Source organism: Jaculus jaculus, chromosome 5 (genome assembly GCF_020740685.1).
Source record: "Jaculus jaculus isolate mJacJac1 chromosome 5, mJacJac1.mat.Y.cur, whole genome shotgun sequence".
NCBI lineage: Eukaryota > Metazoa > Chordata > Mammalia > Rodentia > Dipodidae > Jaculus > Jaculus jaculus.
In genome coordinates, this window is record NC_059106.1 from 157,747,314 (window position 1) to 157,768,175 (window position 20,862).

Genomic DNA, 20,862 nt, shown 5'->3' on the forward strand with positions numbered 1-20,862 from the left:
ACCTTCATTCATCTGTCTCTTAGGTGCTATAAGGAGGAACACTGCTAAAACAGTGAAGTTAGGGGTGTTGTGGGGCTGCAGGTATAGGAAAAGAGAGGCCAGCAGAGAAGCTCAGAGCAGGACCTGCAACAGGAAGCCGGCTTCCTTACAGGACTGCTTTCCCTAGCTCTAGGACCACAAGCATACGCTCGCCAGGATGGTGGTGACCAGAAGTCCATCAGATTTGAGATTTTTTTTCCCCCACATTTTAGAATATTTGCATGTACATTATACGATGTCTTGGAGATGAGGCCCAATTCTAAACGCAAAACTTATATAGGGCTGGAGAGATGGCTTAGCTGTTAAAGTGCTTGCCTGCAAAGCCAAAGGACCCAGGTTCAGTTCCCTAGGACCCTCGTAAGACAGATGCACGAGGTGGTGCGCGCATCTGGAGTTCATTTGCAGTGGCTAGAGGCCCTGGCATGGCCATTCTCCCTCCCTCTCTCTCTCTCTCTAACAAATAAGATAAAAATAAATTTAAAAAAAGACTACCTAACCTATACTAACTTAAATAGTGGTAGGTGGAAAATAAACTGATATTCATGTCTTTCTTTTATGTCACATTTTTAGCTTCCACCAAGCTGCAACGAGACATCATGATCTCCTTGGGAACCTTTTCAGCGCTGCTGGTACTGGCGGGGAGCTGTTTCTTTCTGTTCCAGAAGTACAGAGGCCTAGTGAAATACTGGTTCCACACTCCCCCAAGCATCCCAGTAAAAATAGAAGAGGTCAGTGTGCACTTGTATCGTGGATGAAGCACGAGGGCCCCACTGCCCCCTCCTCACCCCTAAGACCGTAGGGGTCAGCAAAGCTGTACATTATGAATTTCAGGTCAGCCTGAGCTAGAGTGAGACCCTACCTCGAAAAACCCAAAAAAAAAAAAAAAAAGATACAGGGTTATTTGTACCTCTGTGTTCATAGAAGCAATACCAGGGATGTTTGGTAGGTGAATGTATAAACAAAATGTGGTAAGAATGTACAGTGGAATATTATTCCACCTTAAGGATTATAGCATGGATGAACCCTGGAAGTAAATAAATAAAAATAGGGAAAGGATGAGATGGCTCAGCAGGTTTAGTGGTTCCTGTGCAAGTGTGAGGTCTTGTGTTCAATCCTTAGCCCCTAAGTAAAAAGGATGGAGCCAGCACTCAGGAGGCAGAGGTAGGATTGCTGTTAGTTCAAGGCCAGACTGGGACTACAGAGTCAGCCCAGGCTAGAGTGAGATCCTACTTTGAAAAACATCAAAACAGGTCAGGCGTGGTGGCTCACGCCTTTAATTTCAGCACTTGGGAGGCAGAGGTAGGAGGATCACCATGAGTTCAAGGCCACCTTGAGACTACATAGTGAATTCCAGGTCAGTCTGAGCTAGAGCGAAACCCTATCTTGGGGGGGTGGAGAAGGGATCAAAACAAAAAAAGGCTGGGCATGGTCCTGCATGCCTTTAACCCCAACACAGAAGGTGGGGGTAGAGGGAAGAGAATCACTGGTGCTCACTGGTCAGCCAGTCTAAAAACAACAAAATCCGCTGGGCATTGGTGACACATTTCCTTTAATCCCAGCACTCAGGAGGCAGAGGTAGGAGTATCACCATGAGTTCGAGTCACTAGCCAGGCCTTAATCTGTGAGTTTACCGCAAGTCACTCCTCTGGGGCATGGATCTGTTTTCTGTATAATTTCTTGGGAAAGTGTGAAAATTATTCATCAAAGCTTGGTGAATTTACATATAACAAGTGAATCATGTTTCACTTCAGTTTCTCTGCCTGCCCTTGTGTTAGTGTTAAAGTTCTAAGATGTAAGGTAAACAGGTATGGAAGCATTAGAAATTATTTCAGTGATATTTCACCATTGCTTATAACACTGATTAAAAGCCCAGGACTGGGGCTGGAGAGATGGCTTAGCAGTTACGCGCTTCCCTGTGAAGCCTAAGGACCCCAGTTCGAGGCTCAATTCCCCAGGACCCACATTAGCCAGATGCACAACTGGGCGCAGGTATCTGGAGTTTGTTTGCAGTGGCTGGAGGCCCTGGCGCACCCATTCTCTGTCTCTCTCTATCTGCCTCTTTCTCTGTCTGTCACTCTCAAATAAATAAATAATAAACAAAAAAATTATTTAAAAAAAAAAGAAAGAAATTACTCCAGGGTTGGGTTTGTGTTAGCTGTAGAATGTGTGCTTAGCATATGCCAGAGCTTGGGTTCATTACCCAGCAATATAATAATAAATTTCATTGGTGGGCAGTATAAAGTTGCATTGAATAAATTATGGACATGCCAACTAAAACTAAAATAAAGTCCTAGTACGTGAAACTGATAGACTAATTATAGTTTTGGCTTTCAATCTTTTCTAGTATTTAAAGGATCCAGCTCAACCCATCTTGGAAGCCTTGGACAAGGACAGCTCACCAAAGGACGATGCCTGGGACTCTGTGTCCATCATTTCCTTCCCAGAAGAGGAACAAGAAGATGTGCTACAAACACTGTGAACCAAAGCACTGGCCCCTGCTCAACCCCGGACAAGGGCATTGAGAGCGCAGCTGCTCACATTTTGCCTGGACCCCACAGAAACCACCAGCACCCCAAACTGTTGCCTCAAGGAGGACTTCCAGTGTCAGGTGTCTCAGGAGGAAGACTGCTTAGTTTTGTTTTTTTTTTTTCTTAAACTAAAATTTTTCAGAATCATGTAAGTTTCTAGAATGATTCTACAGAAATACCGCAGAAAAAATTAAGGTTTCTCTTCAACACTAAAAAGGCTATGGCACACCTATGGTGTTTTCTTAGTTGTTGGCTGGCCCAGTTGCCAGGAAAAGGGTCCTTGCCTTAACTTTGGGGAGTTAAGTGTCCTGGTTGCCATCCCTACCTGCTACAGTAAGGGGACTTTAGCGCCCCCTTGTGTCCAGTCTGATGACTTAGCTATGGCTGATGCCAGGCTGAAGTAGCTCAGTGTTTGCCTAGTGTGCACAAGGTTCTGGGTTCTAGCCCCAGCATTACAAAGTGATTTCAGCCTCTAAAGCTTTTTTTTTTTTTTTTATCTTAAGTCTTTTTTCAGCTAGAAAAAAAAAAGTATATAAAATGAACTTTAAAAAAAAGTCTGTGTCTTCATTTTGACCTGTTCTCTACAAAGTATTGACTTTTTAAAACCATTGTATCTAAATTTGTGTTTCATATTTTTGTATTTATTTGAGAGATAAAGAGGCACAGAGACAAAGAGAGAGAACCGGTGCACCAGGGCCTCCAGCCACTGCAAATGAGCTCCAGATGCATGTGCCACCATGTGCATCTGGCTTACGTGGGTCCTAGGGGAATCAAGCTCAGGTACTTAGGTTTTTCAGGCAAGTGCCTTAACCACTAAGTCATCTTTGCAGTCTTGTAAAACAACTGAGAAAAGCAGAGGCTGTAAATTCATCTCAGTATGGAGACAACAGCACTGGCTTCTCTGGACCTCAATCCCCTGTGTAGTTAAAACATCTGTCAGGACCCAGGAGAAACTGCAGAGGAAGCTGCAAACAAATATTACTCTTACTGCTAGCCTGACAACCAGCCCCAGGGCTATGGTGACAGACAAAGTGATCAATCAAAACCCACCAAAGCAGAAATCCAGAGGCTACAGACAGCACAAAATCAGAAGGCCAACAGACCTGCCATGGCTCAGGAACACTTCAGAAGAGGGGCAAAAAGATTGTAAGAGCCACAGAGTGGGCAGGAATGCCCTGAGGCCCGCCCCACATGCCTGCTTTTTTTTTTTTTTTTTTTCCTCTTATGTAAAGCCTCTTAGTGGGGTGCTTAAAAGCTAATTATAACAATGTTAATCTGATTCCAGTGTTGCTGGGGAAATACACATGGAAGTGTTCAGTCTGTAACATACTGTCAAACAGGAGAGAAATCTAAAGCAAATGTGGCAAAGTTTTCACATTTAGATAATCTGAAGGTTATCCAGAATTTTCTTTGGTGAGAGGCAGAGGTAGGAAGATCACTGAGAATTCCAGGCTAGCCTAGAACTACAGAGCTCCAGGTCAGCCTGGGCTAGCGTGAGACCCTACCTTTAAAACAAAAAAAAATTAGCTGGGCATGGTGGCGCACACACGCCTTTAATCCCAGCACTTGGGAGGCAGAGGTAGGAGGATTGCCGTGAGTTCAAGGCCACCCTGAGGCTACATAGTGAGTTCCAGGTCAGCCTGAGCTAGAGTGAGACCCTACCTCAAAAAACAAAATAAACAATAATAAATCTTGGGCATGAGAGATGGCTTAGCAGTTAAGGTGCTTTCCTGCAAAGCCTAAAGACCCATGTTCTACTCCAAATCCAACATTAGCCAGATGCATATGACATGCCCACTAGGTGGCACGTCTGGGGTTTAACAGCAGTGACTGAGGCTCTGGCATGTCAACTGTCTCACTCCCTGTAAAATAAACAAATCTTAAAAAAAAAAAAAAAGAATTTGGGGGAGGGGCTGGATGGATGACTTAGCAGTTAAGGCATCCATCCAGACCCAGGTTCAATTCCCCCAGGACCCACATTAGTCAGATGCACAAGGGAGTGCACATGTCTGGAGTTGATTTGCAGTGGCTGGCCCTGGCGTGCCCATTTTCTCTTCTCTCTCTCCTTTTCTCCCCACCCCTCAAATAAATAAATAGAAATAAAATTATTTTTTAAAGAATGGTGGGGTTGGGCATGGTGGCACATGTCCTTTAATCTCAGCACTTGGGAGACTGAGGTAGGAGGATCACCATGAGTTCAAGGCCACCCTGAGACTACAGAGTGAATTCCAGGTTAGCCTGGGCTAAAGTGAAACCCTACCTCAAAAAAGAAAACACTATGTAGCATTCCCTCCTAAAAGCATATGATGCACATTTTATAAAGAGAGAGAGTGTGTGTGGGGGTGGGTGTACGTGTGCTAGAGAAATGGTTCAGCAGTTAAGGCACTTGCTTGCAAAACCTGATGGTCTGGGTTGGATTCACGAGTATGCATGTAAAGCTAGATACATAAAGAGGTGTATGCATCTGGAGTTCATGTGCAGTGGCTAGAGGCCCTGGTACATTTATTCTCCCTCCCTCCCTCTCCCTCTCTCTCGCTCTGTCCTTGCAAATTAAATAATTTTCTTTAATACAGGGGAAGGGCTGGAGAGATGGCTTAGTAGTTAAGGTACTTGCCTGTGAAGCCTAAGGACCCATGTTAAACTTCCCAGATCCCATATAAAACATGTGTGCAAGGCAGCACGTGTGTTTAGAGTTCGAGTACAGTGGCTGGAGGCCCTAGCATGCCAATTCTCTCTCTCTCATTGAGAAAAGGCCAGTCCATTGGGCCAGTGCAGTAGAGGCTGGGAGCAGGGCTGCAACACATGCCATTAAAGCAGCAAGAACCAAGAACCACCAAAATCTACAAGAAGACGAGGACAGCTGACTCCCTGCATGAGTTGAACCACCCACCCCTTGCACAGCCACCAGGACGCGGGTGAAAGCACAGAGGAACTGGCAAGATGAGCAGGAGCGCTGCTCCCACAGTGAGCCTGACAACCTGCGCCAGGGAGATGGAGACAGAGGGTACTAAAACTGCACCAAAGCAGAAATCCAGAAGTTGCTGATACGTCAAGCACTCCTGAGGCTCTTTCTCAAGGGATGTGGCTTGATACTATCACTCTTTCAGTAGTCCAAGTTTATCAAGTTGATGAATGCCATAGTCTTAGAAGAAAAAACACATATAATGGAAAAGTGTACATGGCTACAACAGAATAACCAGAGAATTCTCTGATAACAGGGTCCATACAAAAATAAAAGACATTCAGATTCAACAGTCTTGCACTTGTGTAATAGTAAGAGCTTTATTAAAAGAATCATGTGCATTTAGATGATTAACAGGATTCTACTGACTCACAGTATCTATGAGATACTAACATTATCTCTCTTTTAATGTAAAAATAAACAAAAGAAATGAATTCATTTATTCCCAATTCAAACAAAATTCACAGCAGAGTCATGAGCAGAAGCCACCAACACTTTCAGCTGGTCATCGGGGATGCCCGTCATAAACCTTTCTTGGCATTGCATGGCCTCAGCACATCACTTCTGCTCGTGGTGTGAGTACAAAATGCCCCTTTAATCAGACTTAATAATTGAATAACTGAAGAGTAATTGGCAAACTAATCTGTATGGCTCATTTTCTCCAGCAAACTTAACAATGTTCGAATGCGTGGGAAGTAGTATTTATTGCAACAGGTTACAAGAGTAGAAACATGGAGTTCATTTTGTAATTTGCTGGAGGACAGACAAAGCTGACCTTCCTAGGAAGAGATCAAGTCCTGAAGCGAGGCGCCTGTGGACGAAGGCACAGTGTCTGTCCCAGGCTGCTCCATCCTGTGCAGTCAGTCCTCGAGACAAGAGGAAGTTATGCAGAGTAAGGCTTGCATTAGAGGTTGCATATTCTACAATGGATACTACTGTTTTATGATAAAGTTCTATAAAATCCCTCTGGGAAAGCAAAAGTGGCAATAAAAGCCACAGGAATATACACAGTGCAAATACCATCCAGGGAAGGCAGTCTTCAGGAGATACAGTTACAGCAACTCCTCCCAAGGCTGGAGAGCTCGCGCAAAAGGAGACGTGCAGGTAGGGCGGCGGGGGTTCGGCCTGACCCTTCACTGGGCCCGGGAACTGCACCTCTTGCTCCTGCCGCACGCCTCCGCGCCTGCACGGCTCCCAGCAGCCGGCCGTGCCCTGTGCCATGGCGGACACGGGCAGCCCAGGAGAGGGTGAGGGCTGCTGCTATGGGAAGCACACTGCTAAGCTGCCTTGTGGTCTTTTCATATGAACCATAAAAAACCGAGTTGATTTGATCTAGCGTTATCCCTTCTCAAACAAAGTCATAGTAGAGGAATTCTTTTTAAAAGAGGCTTTCAAACTAGTCCTTTGGGCATTTAAAAAAATCTTCATATAAAAAGTTCACCTCTCTAATACATAAGGACAAACATTTTTCCTTTTAAAAAAATCTCATTTCTAAGCCAAAATAAAGTACAACTTGGAGAAATACCATTTTTAATGGTTCAATGCTTATTTCGGGTTATATGGAGCTGAATATTTTTTGCGTGTCTTCAAACATAAGAGATATGAGACAGTGTTTCTCTCTAAAACACTATATGACACAACCCTGGCTCAGGGAACCAGTAAATCCTTAAGCCTCAGGAAGAAAAAAAAACTGACACCATCCAACCTATACAGTCATGTAATATGTACATATTAACAGTCAAGTCAATGAAAAAGATAAGACAAACATTTCTAAAAGTATCTCAAAACTCAGGGTGTAAAAACATAAAGAATCAAAACATATGCCAGGTGTGGTAGCACACGCCTTTAATCCCAGCACTCATGGGACAGAGTTCAAGGCCACCCTGAGACTACACAGTCAATTGCAGGTCGGCTTGGGCTAGAGTGAAACCCTACCTCAAAAAATAAGAAAAAGAAAGAATCAAAACATTTAACGTAAAATATAATCTGTTCCATTTGGCAATGTGTAAATTATATTGAGATAAAACTTATCTATAAGTAGAATGTAACAAAAGGAAAGTGTGATTTAAGAAGTGATCAGGTCCAGAGTTCTTCAGTTCTTCCAAATTTGTAGATTAGAGTACTAGAAAGAGATAAATACAAATTATCAGGGGGAAACAGCCACAAGCAACATGGAATGAATTTTATTCTCTTCTTAAAAAGAATATTTTTATGGGGCTAGAGAGATGGCTTAACAGTTAAGGTGCCCGCCTGCAAAGCCTAAGGAGCCCGTTCAATTCCCCAGGCCCCACGTAAGTCAGATGCACAAGATGGCACATGCATCTGGAGTTTGTTTGCAGTGGCTCGAGGCCCTGGTATGCCCACTCTCTCTCTCTCTGAAATTAATTAATTAATTAATTAAAATATTTTATTTATTTATTTGTGAAAGAGAGAAACAGAAAGAGAATGTGCAAGAATGCCAGGGCCTCTTACCATTGCAAATAAACTGTAGACGCATGTGCCTCTTTGTGCATCTGGCTTTATGTGGGCACTGGGGAATCAAACGCAGGCCAGCAAGTGCCTTTAAGTGCTGAGCATCTCCCCACCCCCTAGAATTTATTTTCTAAATATGCCTTGAATGGCATCTTGCCTCTTTACCTCTTTTAGTACTAATTCCTTTTTTTTTTTTTTTTCCCAAAGTAAGGTCTCACTCTAGCCCAGGCTGACCTGAAATTCACTGTGTAGTCTCAGGCTAGCCTCAAACTCACAGTGACCCTCCTACCTCTGCCTCCTGAGTACTGGGATTAAAGGCATGTGCCACCACACCTGGCCTAATTTCTTTTAAAAAAAATATCTTATTTATTTGAAAGACAGACAGAAAGGATGAGGGAGGGGGAGAAACAGAGAGAGAGAGAGAGAGAGAGAGAAAATGGATGGGTATGCCAGGGATTCCTGCACATGAACTCCAGACACATGCACTGCCTTGTATATCTAGCTTTATGTGGGTACTGGGGAGTCAAACCCAGGCTATGAGGCTTTGCAAGCAAACCCTTTAACTACTGAACCATCTCTTCAGCCCTGAATGTATTTATTTTTTAAAAGTTTTGTTTATTTATTTATTTGAGATGACAGACAGAGAAAGAGGCAGAGAGAGAGAGAGAATGGGCACGCAAGGGCCTCCAGCTACTGCAAACGAACTCCAGATGCGTGCGCCCCCTTGTGCATCTGGCTAACGTGGGTCCTGGGGAATCGAGCCTCGAGCCGGGGTTCTTAGGCTTCACAGGCAAGCACTTAACCACTAAGCCATCTCTCCAGCCCGTATGTACTTATTTTATAAAGCAGTGTCTGATCTTAATTAAAGTCTATAGTTATGATACATAGGAAACTTCTCCAAGAAAGGGACATGTCTTATGGTGGCTTACTTGGGAGTCTTTTTTTAAATCTCTAGGAGTCTATTCTATCTTGTGTGTGTGTGTGTGTGTGTCTGTCTGTCTGTCTGTCTGTCTGTCTGTCTAAGGTAGTCCGGCTCTAGCCCAGGCTGACCTGGAACTCATTATGTAGTCTCAGGCTGGCCTCAAACTCACAATAATCCTCCCACTTCTGCCTTCTGGGTGGAGTGCTGGAATTAAAAGGCTACCACACCCAGGGAATTCTTCATTCCTTTAATAAATAATTATTGTGAGCTGAGTACTAGTATGCACCAGGCCTCTGGCTAAATGCTGGGATGAGACAGAATCAAACTGAACGAATTTGCTCTCTTATAGAACTAGGAATATTGTAAGGGAGGTGACCAAATCCATGTAAAAGTCCCATTGTAAAAATATGCTGTCGGGCTAGAGAGATGGCTTAGTGGTTAAGCACTTGCCTGTGAAGCCTAAAGACTCTGGTTCGAGGCTCGATTCCCCAGGATCCATGTTAGCCACATGCACAAGGGGGCGCACGTGTCTGGAGTTCGTTTGCAGTGGCTGGAGGCTCTTGCTCTCTCTCTCTCTCTCTCTCTCTCTCTCTCGCTCTCTCTGCCTCTTTCTCGTTCACTCTCAAAATAAATGAATAAACATAAACAAAAAAATTTTAAAATATATATGCTGTAAAACAAGTGGCATACAGTATTGTGAAGTGAAATGTAAGAATCTGACCTGGGAGAGTAAACAAGACTTTCCTGAGTAAGTGGTGACTGAACTGTGATGCAAGGGAAGAGTGGAAGTTATTTTAGCAAAGTGGGAAGGGCAGACAGAGAGCTGGGACACCAGTCCATGAGTTGAGTCGTAGGCGTGATAAGTGTGTCTAATGCAAAATGTCAACAACCCAAGAAGGAACATTAAATAGGACTCTGGTACAAGGCTTGGTCTGAACTAATGATAAGTAATATGTCTGCAACTTATTAGCATATAAGCAATAACTGAAGTGGGAGGATAATGAATTTACGGAAAGAGGGAAAAGTAAGGAGAAGAGAAAACAATGGCCTAGGACAGGGCCTTAAGAAACTTCCAAAGGTAATAACCAGGAAGTGGAGGATCAGCTTGCAAGGAAACAGCCAGGGAAGGCTGCACCCCAGGGTGGGAGAACAGGCCAGCACGTGGAAGCACAAGCTGTCTTGCAAACCTGCCAGCCTCTGGGCCAAGCTCCAAGCTACGGTGGCCGTCACTGTCCATCTGGGCCCCGTCTATGTTATACAAGGTTCTAGTCATTCACTTGTCACGTATGTGGCTTACCTAACGCCAAAGGCTGCATCTGAAATTAAATTTAATTCCAAAATTGCATTAAAAAATGCTTTCATGGAAATGTACTATATTCACCTGCCAAGAAATTTAATCACAAGATCCAAACATCTTTCATAATCAGGAATTCCCAGTGTGGTAAGAGGAAACCCAGATAGAGTGTGGTGCATTGGGGGAGGGTTGTCTTCCTGAGTTGACAGTTCACAAAGCCCGATGTAAAAGCTTCAACAAAGAGCACAGGAAGCAGCCCAGGAGAGCTACAGGGTGTGGGGTACCCCTGATTCAGTACTGAGGGGCCTGTGAAGAAATGATGCAAGGGTCTGGAAACAGCAAGTCCCAGAGCTCTGAAGGAGTGCAAGGTCTCATCATGGTGGCCCAGTTGGTCTCAAACTCAGTATATGGCCCAGGCTGGTCTCAATCTCATAATCCCCCTGCCTCCAGCCTCCTGAGTGCTGGAGTTATAGGCCTACACCACAGCCAGCAGAAGCTCCCGTTCTTACACAGTGGAGAGTCCTCCCAACACGTGGAACACTAGGGCACCGGATGAACATGCAGAAGGAACTGGTGTCATAGGACAGGGGACACATCAATCCTGGAATTAAGCTGTCCTTTTTCTGTCTCACAAAGCTCAAAAAACAAGACTTGATAATCAAGCTGTTTCCAAGATACCTGACTGTATCTATGAAGGAAACTCAGAAATGGTGACTAGGTTTAAAAAAAAACAACACTCACCTATGGTGGCAGCAGATTTGTAACACTGGCACTTGGGAGAGGGAGGCAGAGGCAGAAAGATCAGAAGTTCAGGGCCGTCCTCAGCAACATGATGAGTTTGAGGTCAGCCTGGGTTACATGAGACAATGTCTCAAAAACAAACAAACAAAAAAGCATCAACAGGGCTGGAAAGATGGCTTAGTGGTTAAGACATTTGCCTGCAAAGCCAAAGGACCCAAGTTCAATTCTCCAGTACCCACATGAGCAAGATGCATAAGGTGGCACATGCATCTGGAGTAATTTACAGCAGCTAGGGGTCCTGGCATGCCCAGTCTCTATTTCTCCTTCTCGCTCTCAAATAAATAAACAGCAAAAACTCCAACCTTATGCCCGCCGTGGTGGGGTGTGCCTTTAATCCCAGCACTCGGGAGGCAGAGGTAAGAGGATCGCTGTGAGTTCAAGGCCACCCTGAGACTACAGAGTGAATTCCAGGTCAGCCTGAGCTAGAGTGAAACCCTACCTTGGCGGGGGGAGGGGGGAGACTCAAACACTAAGTCAGGCATGGTAGTGCATACCTTTAATCCTGGCATTTGGAAGGCAGAGGTAGGAGGATCACCATGAGTTCAAGGCTACTCTAACTACATGAACCTCAGGTCAGCCAGTACTAGAGCAAGACCCTACCTTGGGGAAATAAAAAAAACAAAACACCACCACCACCACCACCATATGAAGCAACAACCAGGGAGAGAGCGCTAAACTGAAGAAAAACAGAACAGCAATAATCAACAGAAGGAAGCCAGAAAATGAAACAAGAACATAGACAAAGACACCAATATAGTTACTAATATAGTCTATACGTTCAAGAAAGCAGAACAAACATGAATGTGAAGGACAGACATGGAAAACTTTGATCAAAAAGACCTAAACCAGGACTGAGGAGATGGCTCAACAGCTGAAGATGTCGGCTCCAGCTCAATTCCACAGCGTTCACATAAAGCTGGGAGCATAGATACCTGGCGTTCATTTGCAGTGGCCATAGACCCTGCCACGTCCACCCTATCACCAACACATACACAAACATGTAAGCAAATAAACAAGTAAGTTAGTTTTAAAAACTCGAATCAAGGGCTGGAGAGATGGCTTAGCACTTAAGGCGCATGCCTGCAAAACCTAAAGACCCAGATTTGATTCTCCAGGTCCCACGTAAGCCAGATGCACATGGTGATGCATGTGTCTGGAGTTCGTCTGCAGCGGCTGAAGACCCTGGCATACCCATTATCTCTCTCTTCCCCTCTGTCTGTCTTAAGTAAATAAATAAATCTTTTTTTTGTTTTGTTTTGTTTTTTTGTTTTTTTCAAGGTAGGGTCTTACTCTAGCCCAGGCTGACCTGGAATTCACTATGGAGTCTCAGGGTGGCCTCGAACTCAGGGCGATCCTCCTACCTCTGCCTCCCGAGTGCTGGGATTAAAGGCGTACGCCACCACGCCCAGCTAAATAAATCTTTTTGTAAAAAAGAGAGAGAGCTGGAAGGATGGCTTAGCAGTTAAGGCATTTGCCTGCAAAGCCAAAGACCCAGGTTCAATTCCCCACGTGAGACAGATGTACAAGGGGGACACACGCATCTGGAGTTCGTTTGCAGTGGACAGAGGGGCCCAGGCATACCCATTCTCTCTCTCTCTCTCTTTCTCTGCCTATTTCTCTCCCTCTCTCTAATAATAAAATAAAATTTTAGAAGAAAAAAAAAAAAGACCTGAATCAAGCTTCTAGGGTTGAAGAAATGTGTTATCTGAAATTAAAATTTCACTGAGACACTAAAGTGCAGACAGTGAACTTAAAGACAACTGTAGAAACTCCCCAAACGGAAACATGGACAAAAAGCAGAAATGAAAAAAGGAACAGTCAGTGCACTATGTTAACTTCAAGAAGCCTAGTGCAGGAGCTGTGCACGGTGGTACCTACAGTCCCAGCAACTTGAAGCTTGAGGTAGGAGGATAGCTTAAGCTGGGAGTTCAAAGCCAGCCTGAGGCAGGTGGGGAGAAGCAGCCCGATAGAAATCTACCTGGAATCTCAGAAGGAAAGCAAGATAGAAAGAAAAACATAATTAAAGAAATAATGCTAAAAAGAACCCGAACTCTTTAAGGTTTGGAGAGACTTTATTGGATTAAGGAAAGAAGAGGAAGCAGAAAGAGCTCCCACCAGGAGGGAGGCAAGCAGGGTGACCCAGGCTGGGATCATTTACAGATTCTGGATGGGGGCTGAGCTAACCAGCCATGATGCCAAGTTTTAGTATTATTTTACTTTTATACTTGCTTTTTTAAGAAATATTTTATTTTTATTTATTTATTTGACAGAGAAAGAAGGAGAGAGATTGAGAGAATGGGTGTGCCAGGGCCTCCAGCCACTGAAAATGAACTCTAGACGCATGCACCCCTTTGTGCATCTGGCTAACGTGGGTCCTGGGGAATCAAACCTGGGTCCTTTGGCCTTGCAGGCAAACACCTTCACTGCTAAGCCATCCCTCCAGCCCTACACTTCCTTTTTAAGTTGTCTTGAAGACTCATCAGAAAACTCAAATGCCATGAAATTTTGTATATAGCATGAATATTGTAGGTCAATTCTAATTTCCCCTTTTTAAAAATATGGGCACCTGGTTGTTTTTGTTTTTTTTTTTTATGATTTAAATCCCTAGTCTGCATTTACTAGCTTAATATCCTTAAGCAAGCCCTGAGCCTTACTTCCTCATCTATCAAGTAGGAATACTGTACTACATGACACATATTTAAAACTTAAATGGGAACTGAAAGGGTAACATTAAAAAGGCGGGGGGGGGAGGTAACATTAAAAAAAAAAAAAGAAAGCAGAGCAGAACCCCTGATGACAAGGCAACTTACCTGAAAAATATAAGAGCGTTTTGAAAAAACACAGCTAGTCCTGGATACACATCAGTGTCTGCACACACAAAGGAGACCACATTAGAAAACTGCAAAGACAGCCTGCGTAGGAGAGCACACTGCTTTCATGCTCAATTCTAAGACATCTGCAGCGAAATAAGAAAATGTCAACCTCATTCTCTAAAACAAAAGATTGTTCTTACACTGGAGAAAAGTCAATGAACTTACCACCAGGTTTTCTCTTTGTCTAACTGCTATGTCTCTGGCTATATCAAAAGTACTGAGACTTGGGGAACTGGAGAGATGGCTCAGCAGCTAAGACGCTTGTCTGCAAAGCTCAGTGCTCCAGTACTAACGTAAAGCTCGATGCACAGTGGTGCGTGCACTTGGAGTTCATTTGCAGTGGCTGGAGGTCCTGGCGTGCCCAGAGTGTGTGTGTGCCTACTCACAAATGAAGAAATAAAAAATGTTTAAAAGTAGCCAGGTATGGTGGCACATGCCTTTAATCCCAGCACTTGGGAGGCAGAAGTAGGAGGATCGCTGTGAGCTTGAGACCATCCTAAGAATAGAGTGAATTAATTCCAGGTCACCCTGGGTTAGAGTAAGACCCTACCTTGAAAAATCAAAAAAAAAAAAAAAAATTAAAAGTACTGAGACTGGGGCCTGGAGACATGGCTTAAGGTGCTTGCTTGCTTGTGAAGCCTAAGGACCCAGGCTCGATTCCCCAGTACCCACATAAGCCAGATGCACATGGTGGTGCATGTTTCTAAAGTTAAAAATAATAAGAAGATAATAAAAATATTATTATTAATATAAATAATAAAATTAAATAATAATAAATAAAAATGAGAATTTTTTTTAAGTTCTGAGGCTGAATACCTATGGTTCTGGCTGTTTGGGAGGCTGATGTAGGAGGCTCACCTCAGCCCAGGAGTTCAAGGCTAGCCTGGGTAACATAATGAAACACTGTCTCAAGGAAACAAGTGCCAAGGAAGCAATGTCTCACCCTCTGCAGTCTATGGCCTGTACAGTCATATAAAATATCAAAAAGAGGGCTGGAGAGATGGCTTAGCGGTTAAGCACTTGCCTGTGAAGCCTAAGGACCCCGGTTCGAGGCTCGGTTCTCCAGGTCCCACGTTAGCCAGATGCACAAGGGGGCGCATGCGTCTGGAGTTCGTTTGCAGAGGCTGGAAGCCCTGACGCGCCCATTCTTTCTCTCTCCCTCTATCTGTCTTTCTCTCTGTGTCTGTCGCTCTCAAATAAATAAATAAATAATTTTTAAAAATATCAAAATAGATTAATTAAATGCTTGATTATTTAACAGCCTTTTATTTCCTACTGGGCGTGGTGGCGCACACCTTTAATCCCACCACTTGGGAGACAGAGGAAGGAGGATTGCTGTGAGTTCAAGGCCACCCTGAGACTACAGAGTGATTTCCAGGTCAGCCCAAGCTACAGTGAGCCCCTACCTCAAAAAAGCAAAAAATGCTCTTTTATTTCCTTTCATGAACTCATGAGTTATACTGTACACACTGTGACAGATACAAAAGGAATCACTGTTAACTTACCACCCTCTTTTACTGACCATCCTGGAAGAACTATCACCACAGAAAACAAAAACTAATTAATTTTTAATTATTTACTTTTAAAATTTTTGTGAATTTTTCTGTAAAACTACAAATGTTCATTTAAAAATTACTGAAGGGTTGTAGGGATGGCTTAGCAGTTAAGGCATTTGCCTGCAAAGACAAAGGACCCAGGTTCGATTCCTCAGGACCCACATTAGCCAGATGCACAAAGGGGCACATGCATCTGGAATTCGTTTGCAGTGGCTGGAGGCTCTGGCGCGCCCATTCTCTCTTTCTCTCGCTCTCTCTCTCTCCCACTCCCTCCCACCTTCCCTCCCTCTTTCTCTGTCAAATAAATAAATAAATAAAATTGAAAAAAATTATTTAGGCAAGGCGTGATGGCATACGTCTTTAATCCCAGCACTTGGGAGGCAGAGGTAGGAAGATCACTGTGAGTTTGAAGCTACCCTGAGACTATATAGTGAATTCTAGGTTAACCTGGATTAGAGTGAAACCCTACCTCAAAAAAAAAAAAAAAAAAACTAAATAAATAATATTGAACAGGGCCAGGTGTGGTGGAGCAGGCCTTTAATACCAGCACTCAGGAGGCAGAGGTAGGAGGATTTCTGTGAATTGAAGGCCAGCCTGAGACTACACAGTAAATTCCAGGTCAACCTCAGCTAGAATGAGACCTTACCTTGAAAAACCAAATATATACATTTATACATATAAATTTACATATATTTGAATGGCAAGATAAAGTAACACTTGCATTTTTTACCTCATAACAGCAACAACAACAAAAGCAGCAGCCTGGTTAACTGATTAAGAGCTTCAGCAATGAATGAATGAAAAATATTTTTAATGCCTTCTGAAGTAAAGTAATTTACTTATTTTCCTTTCTGTATATTTTCTGAAGATTTTTTATATTTTTATTTATTTATGAATTTATGAACACACTAAGGCTTCCTGCCACTGCAAATAAATTTCAGACATATGTGCCACTTTGTGCATCTGGCTTTACATGGATACTGGGGAACTAAACCCAGGCTGTGTGGCTTTGCAAGCAAGCGCCTTTAATTAGAGCCATCTCTCCATTACCAAGATTTCTTTTTAAGCAGAGTCTCACTCTAGCCCAGGCTGACCTGTAACAACTCTGTAGCCCAGGATGGCCTCTAAGGCATAGTGATACCCCTAACCTCCGCCTCCCCAGTGCTGGATTAAAGTCGTGCACCACCACATCCAGCATCTTTTTTGGACATTTTTATTGAGCAGGGTCTCACTGTAGCCCAAGTTGATTATTCACTTTCTAAATAAAGCATATGTAATGTGCAATGCTGACTCAAAATCAAAAAGTTTCTCAAAATGTACTAGCTGCCAAAGATCAAGAAACAGCAATGAAAGCCGGGCGTGGTGGCGCACACCTTTAATCCCAGCACTCAGGAGGCAGAAGTAGGAGGATTGCCGTGTGTTCAAGGCCACCCTGAGACTACAGAGTTAATTCCAGGTCAGCCTGGACCAGAGTGAGACCCTACCTCGAAAAACCAAAAAAAAAAAAAAAAAAAGAAAGAAAGAAAAGAAACAGCAATGAAAGCTGGATGTGGTGGCACATGCCTTTAATCCCAGCATTTGGGAGGCAGAAGCAGGAGGATCTCCATGAGTTCAAGTCCAGCCTGAGACTAAAATGTAGGTTCCAAGTCAGCCTGGGCAAGAGTGAGATGTTACCTCAAAAAATATATATATGGGCCAGAGAGAAGGCTTAGTGGTTAAAAGCTTACCTGTGAAGCCTAAGGACCCCAGTTCAAGGCTCGGTTCCCCAGGACCCATGTCAGCCAGATGCACAAGGGGGTGCACATGTCTGGAGTTTGTTTACAGTGGCTGGAAGCCCGGGTGCACCCATTCTCTCTCTCTCTCTCTCTCCCCCCCCTTTCTCTCTCTTTCTGTCACTCTCAAATAAATAAGTATAAATAAATAAATAAATAAATAAATAAATAAATAAATAAATAAATAAAACAATGAGTAAATCCTCACACAGAGAAATAGCTGCACACTAACTACACTAAAGTTTACTCCAGGTGGGTGTAGACAGCAAAACCACCTGAATCCATCCTGTGAGGTAAAGGAGGCATACATACTTACTCTGAGTAACATATGCACCAAAAAGAATCCACATGGAGGCAATAAGTGACCCAAACATCAACATGAAACCAATGAAGAGCCAGACTCGAGCACCTGTGTGAAGAAGAGGATGCATGACTTTGCTCATCTTTGCAGGTCTAAGAGAATGGAACAACAGAAGGTCGACTTAGTACATACTACAATATGAGCCCTCTATAATATATAACTACATGAATATTCAAATGCAAACTAAAAAGGGTTAAGCTATATGGAAAGGGGGAATTATCTCTTTACTGGCTAGAGAAACTATTATCTGAGTAAATTAGGCAAACTTCATTGGCAATTATTGGAGCACTACACCCTAACTGAAAGGCACTGCTTGGTAAGCAGTGGCAAATGCATTCATCAGGCACCTCCAGGAGGAATGGAGACAGATGAACAGGACCCTCTGGACCAGGGTAAGCTTCTATAGCACATCCTCATTCAACATTGTATAAACCAGCCACTCACTAATTATTTTATTTGTTTATTTGAGAGAGAGGAAGAGGCAGATAAGAGAGAATGGGTGTGCCAGGGCCTCCAGCTGCTGCAAACCACACAGATACATGCACCACCTTGTGCATCTGGTTTACATGGGTCCTCGGGAATCAAACCTGGGCCTTTTGGCTTTGCAGCGAAGTACCTTAACTGCTAAGCCATCTCTCCAGTCCTAAACCAGCCATTCCTCAGAGGACAGTCAGACTTCCTACAGATAAGGCAGCCAGCCTGTATCATATTCCCTTGGAAAGTTTGGATGGGGAGATGGCTCAGTAGGTTAAACTTTGCTACAACATATACAAAAAGGAATGGGACTGGATCTCCAGAACACACACAAAATGCCAGGTGAGGTGGTACACACCTGTAACTGCAGCTCTGGGAAGACATAGACAGACAGGCAGATCTCTGGGGCTTGCTAGCCAGCTAATCTAGCTGACTCAGTGAGGTCTAGATGCAGTGACAGACCACCTCAGAAAATGAGGTGGAAGTAACTGAGGAGGACACCCCATGTCTACCTCTAGTCTCAAATATACATGCATGAGCACCCACATACACCCACACACATATGAACATGCACACATGCATGTATATGACACACATATTCACATGCCAAAAGAAAAGTATCCCTTTGGGGCTGAAGAGATGGCTCAGCGGATAAGCACTTGCCTGTGAAGCCTAAAGACCCCAATTCGAGGCTCGATTCCCCAGGACCCACGCTAGCCAGATGCACAAGGGGGTGCACGCGTCTGGAGTTCGTTTGCAGTGGCTGGAGGCCCTGGCATGCCCATTCTCTCTCTCTATCTGCCTCTCTCTCTCTGCCTCTTTCTCTCTTTTTTGTTCATTTTTATTTACTTATTTGAGAGTGACAGAGACATTAGCCAGAGTGCATCTGGCTAATGTGGGTCCTGGAGAATCGAGCCTCAAACCGGGGTCCTTAGGCTTCACAGGCAAGCGCTTAACCACTAAGCCATCTCCCCAGCCCTACACACGTACTTTTGATGGCACATTGAAGGGCTCACTCTAAAACTGCCCAGGCCACCCTACATGGCTTTGATTACTCCCGATGTTAGTGCACGTTCTCTGTTTACAAAGCATTCATGACCATCAGAAGACATTAGTTCACCATCCATGGCATCAGGACCTCCACAGCCACCATAGGTTTTCTCCTCTCCATCCATTATGTTCTTAGAAAACTGTATTTGGATTCCACAGAAACTTGAGCAGTTTCTAGTCAATCCCACAGCCACCACAGCCCCTACCCAGGGCAACCCCCACCCCAGTTGTCTACCCCAGTGAGTTCCAGGGCACTGGAAGGAATTACTTCTGCTGGGTCACCAATGTTTTTTTTTAAAAAAAAAAAATATTTATTTGAGAGAGAAGAAGAGAGGCAGATAGACAGAATGGGTATGCCAGGGCCTCTAGCCACTGCAGACAAACTTCAGACACATGAACCACTTTGTGCATCCAGCTTTACATGGGTACTAGGGAACTGAACCTGGGCCCTTTGGCTCTGATGGCTAAGCAACCTCTCTAGCCTCATCGATGATTTTTTTAAATTATTTATTTCAGAGAGAGAGTGTTGGTGGGGGGGTGCCAAGGACTCCTGCCACTGTAAACAACCCTGGTAGCATGCACCACTTTGTGCACCTGGCTTTACAGGGGTGCTGGGGAATCAAACCCAGACCATAAGGCTTTTCAAACAGGTAAGTTTTTTTAAAAAAATATATTCTATTTACTTATTTGAGAATTAAAGAGGGAGAGAGAGAGAGAATAGACACGCCAGGGCCTTCAGCCCCTGCAAACGAACTCCAGATGCTTACGTACCCTTGTGCATCTGGCCTGTATGGGTCCTGGAGAATCGAACCTGGGTCCTTTGGCTTTGCAGGCAAACCAGCCCAAACAGGTAACATTTTTAAAAGAAATTATTTTCAATGTGTGTGAGAGAGAGAGGAGAGAAAATGAGCAAGCCAGACCCTCTTGCCACTGCAAATAAAGTCAAATGCACAAAATGGTACATATATCTGGAGTTCAAGTGAGTACTGGGGAATTGAACCAGGGCCATCAGGTTTGCAAGAAAGTGCCTTGAACCACTGAGCAATCTCTCCAACCCATACAATGATTTTTTTTTTCACACCTGCTTCTTACTCTTCGTAGCTTTATTGAAGTCTCATTTACAGGGGCTGGAGATGGCCTAGCAGTTAAGGCACTTGACTACAAAGCCTAAGGACCCAGATTTGACTCTCCAGATCCCACATAAGCCAGATGCACATGGTGGAGCATGTGTCTGGAGTTCATTTGCAGTGGCTGGAGAGCCTGGCATGCCCATTCTCCCTCTCCCTCCCCATCCTCCTCTGTCTGGCTTTCTCTCTCATAAATAAATACTTTTTTTTAAGTCTCATTCACATTGTATTTACTGTTTTAATATTTTTGCGGGGAAGAGTAGAGATTGGAACAAGGTCTCTCTAGGGAGCCCAGGCTTGCCTTGATTTCATAATATTCCTGACTCAGCTTTCCCAATACTGAGGTCAAGTTTGCACCAAACAGAATTGAACAAGACAGCTGGGGAGAAAACTCAGTCAATGAAGTGCTTGCTTTGTAAGCAAGAGGACCTGAGTGCAATCCCCAATATCCACATAAATGCTGGGTGAGGTAACGTGCATCTGTAATTCCAGTGCTAGGGAGGCAGAGAGAGAAGGGCTCACAAGACCCACGGCCCCACCTACTCAGTGCTGCTTAGGCTCAAAAAGGAGTAGACCACTGGCCTGAGGATAATATCAAAGTCGTCTTGGCCTACACACACATATGCACCCA

General features: G+C 44.0%; 2 protein-coding genes across 4 annotated transcripts in view; one reads left to right on the forward strand and one right to left on the reverse strand.

The window, feature by feature from the left end:
• The window catches only part of Ifngr2 (interferon gamma receptor 2), a 34,365-nt gene extending 31,299 nt beyond the window's left edge, over positions 1–3,066 (forward strand). Inside the window, exons 6-7 of the mRNA XM_045150154.1 lie at positions 610–767; positions 2,384–3,066. Of these exons, the coding sequence (XP_045006089.1) occupies positions 610–767; positions 2,384–2,518 (293 nt within the window). The 3' untranslated portion in view covers positions 2,519–3,066. The remainder of the gene's footprint in view (positions 1–609; positions 768–2,383) is intronic.
• Positions 3,067–5,830: 2,764 nt separating this feature from the next.
• The window catches only part of Tmem50b (transmembrane protein 50B), a 59,155-nt gene continuing 44,123 nt past the window's right edge, over positions 5,831–20,862 (reverse strand). For all 3 annotated transcript variants that reach the window (XM_045151072.1, XM_045151071.1, XM_045151073.1), the window contains 3 exons: positions 17,536–17,628; positions 13,829–13,886; positions 5,831–7,651 (listed from right to left, as the gene is read on the reverse strand). In XM_045151072.1, the coding sequence (XP_045007007.1) occupies positions 7,606–7,651; positions 13,829–13,886; positions 17,536–17,628 (197 nt within the window). In that variant the 3' untranslated portion in view covers positions 5,831–7,605. The remainder of the gene's footprint in view (positions 7,652–13,828; positions 13,887–17,535; positions 17,629–20,862) is intronic.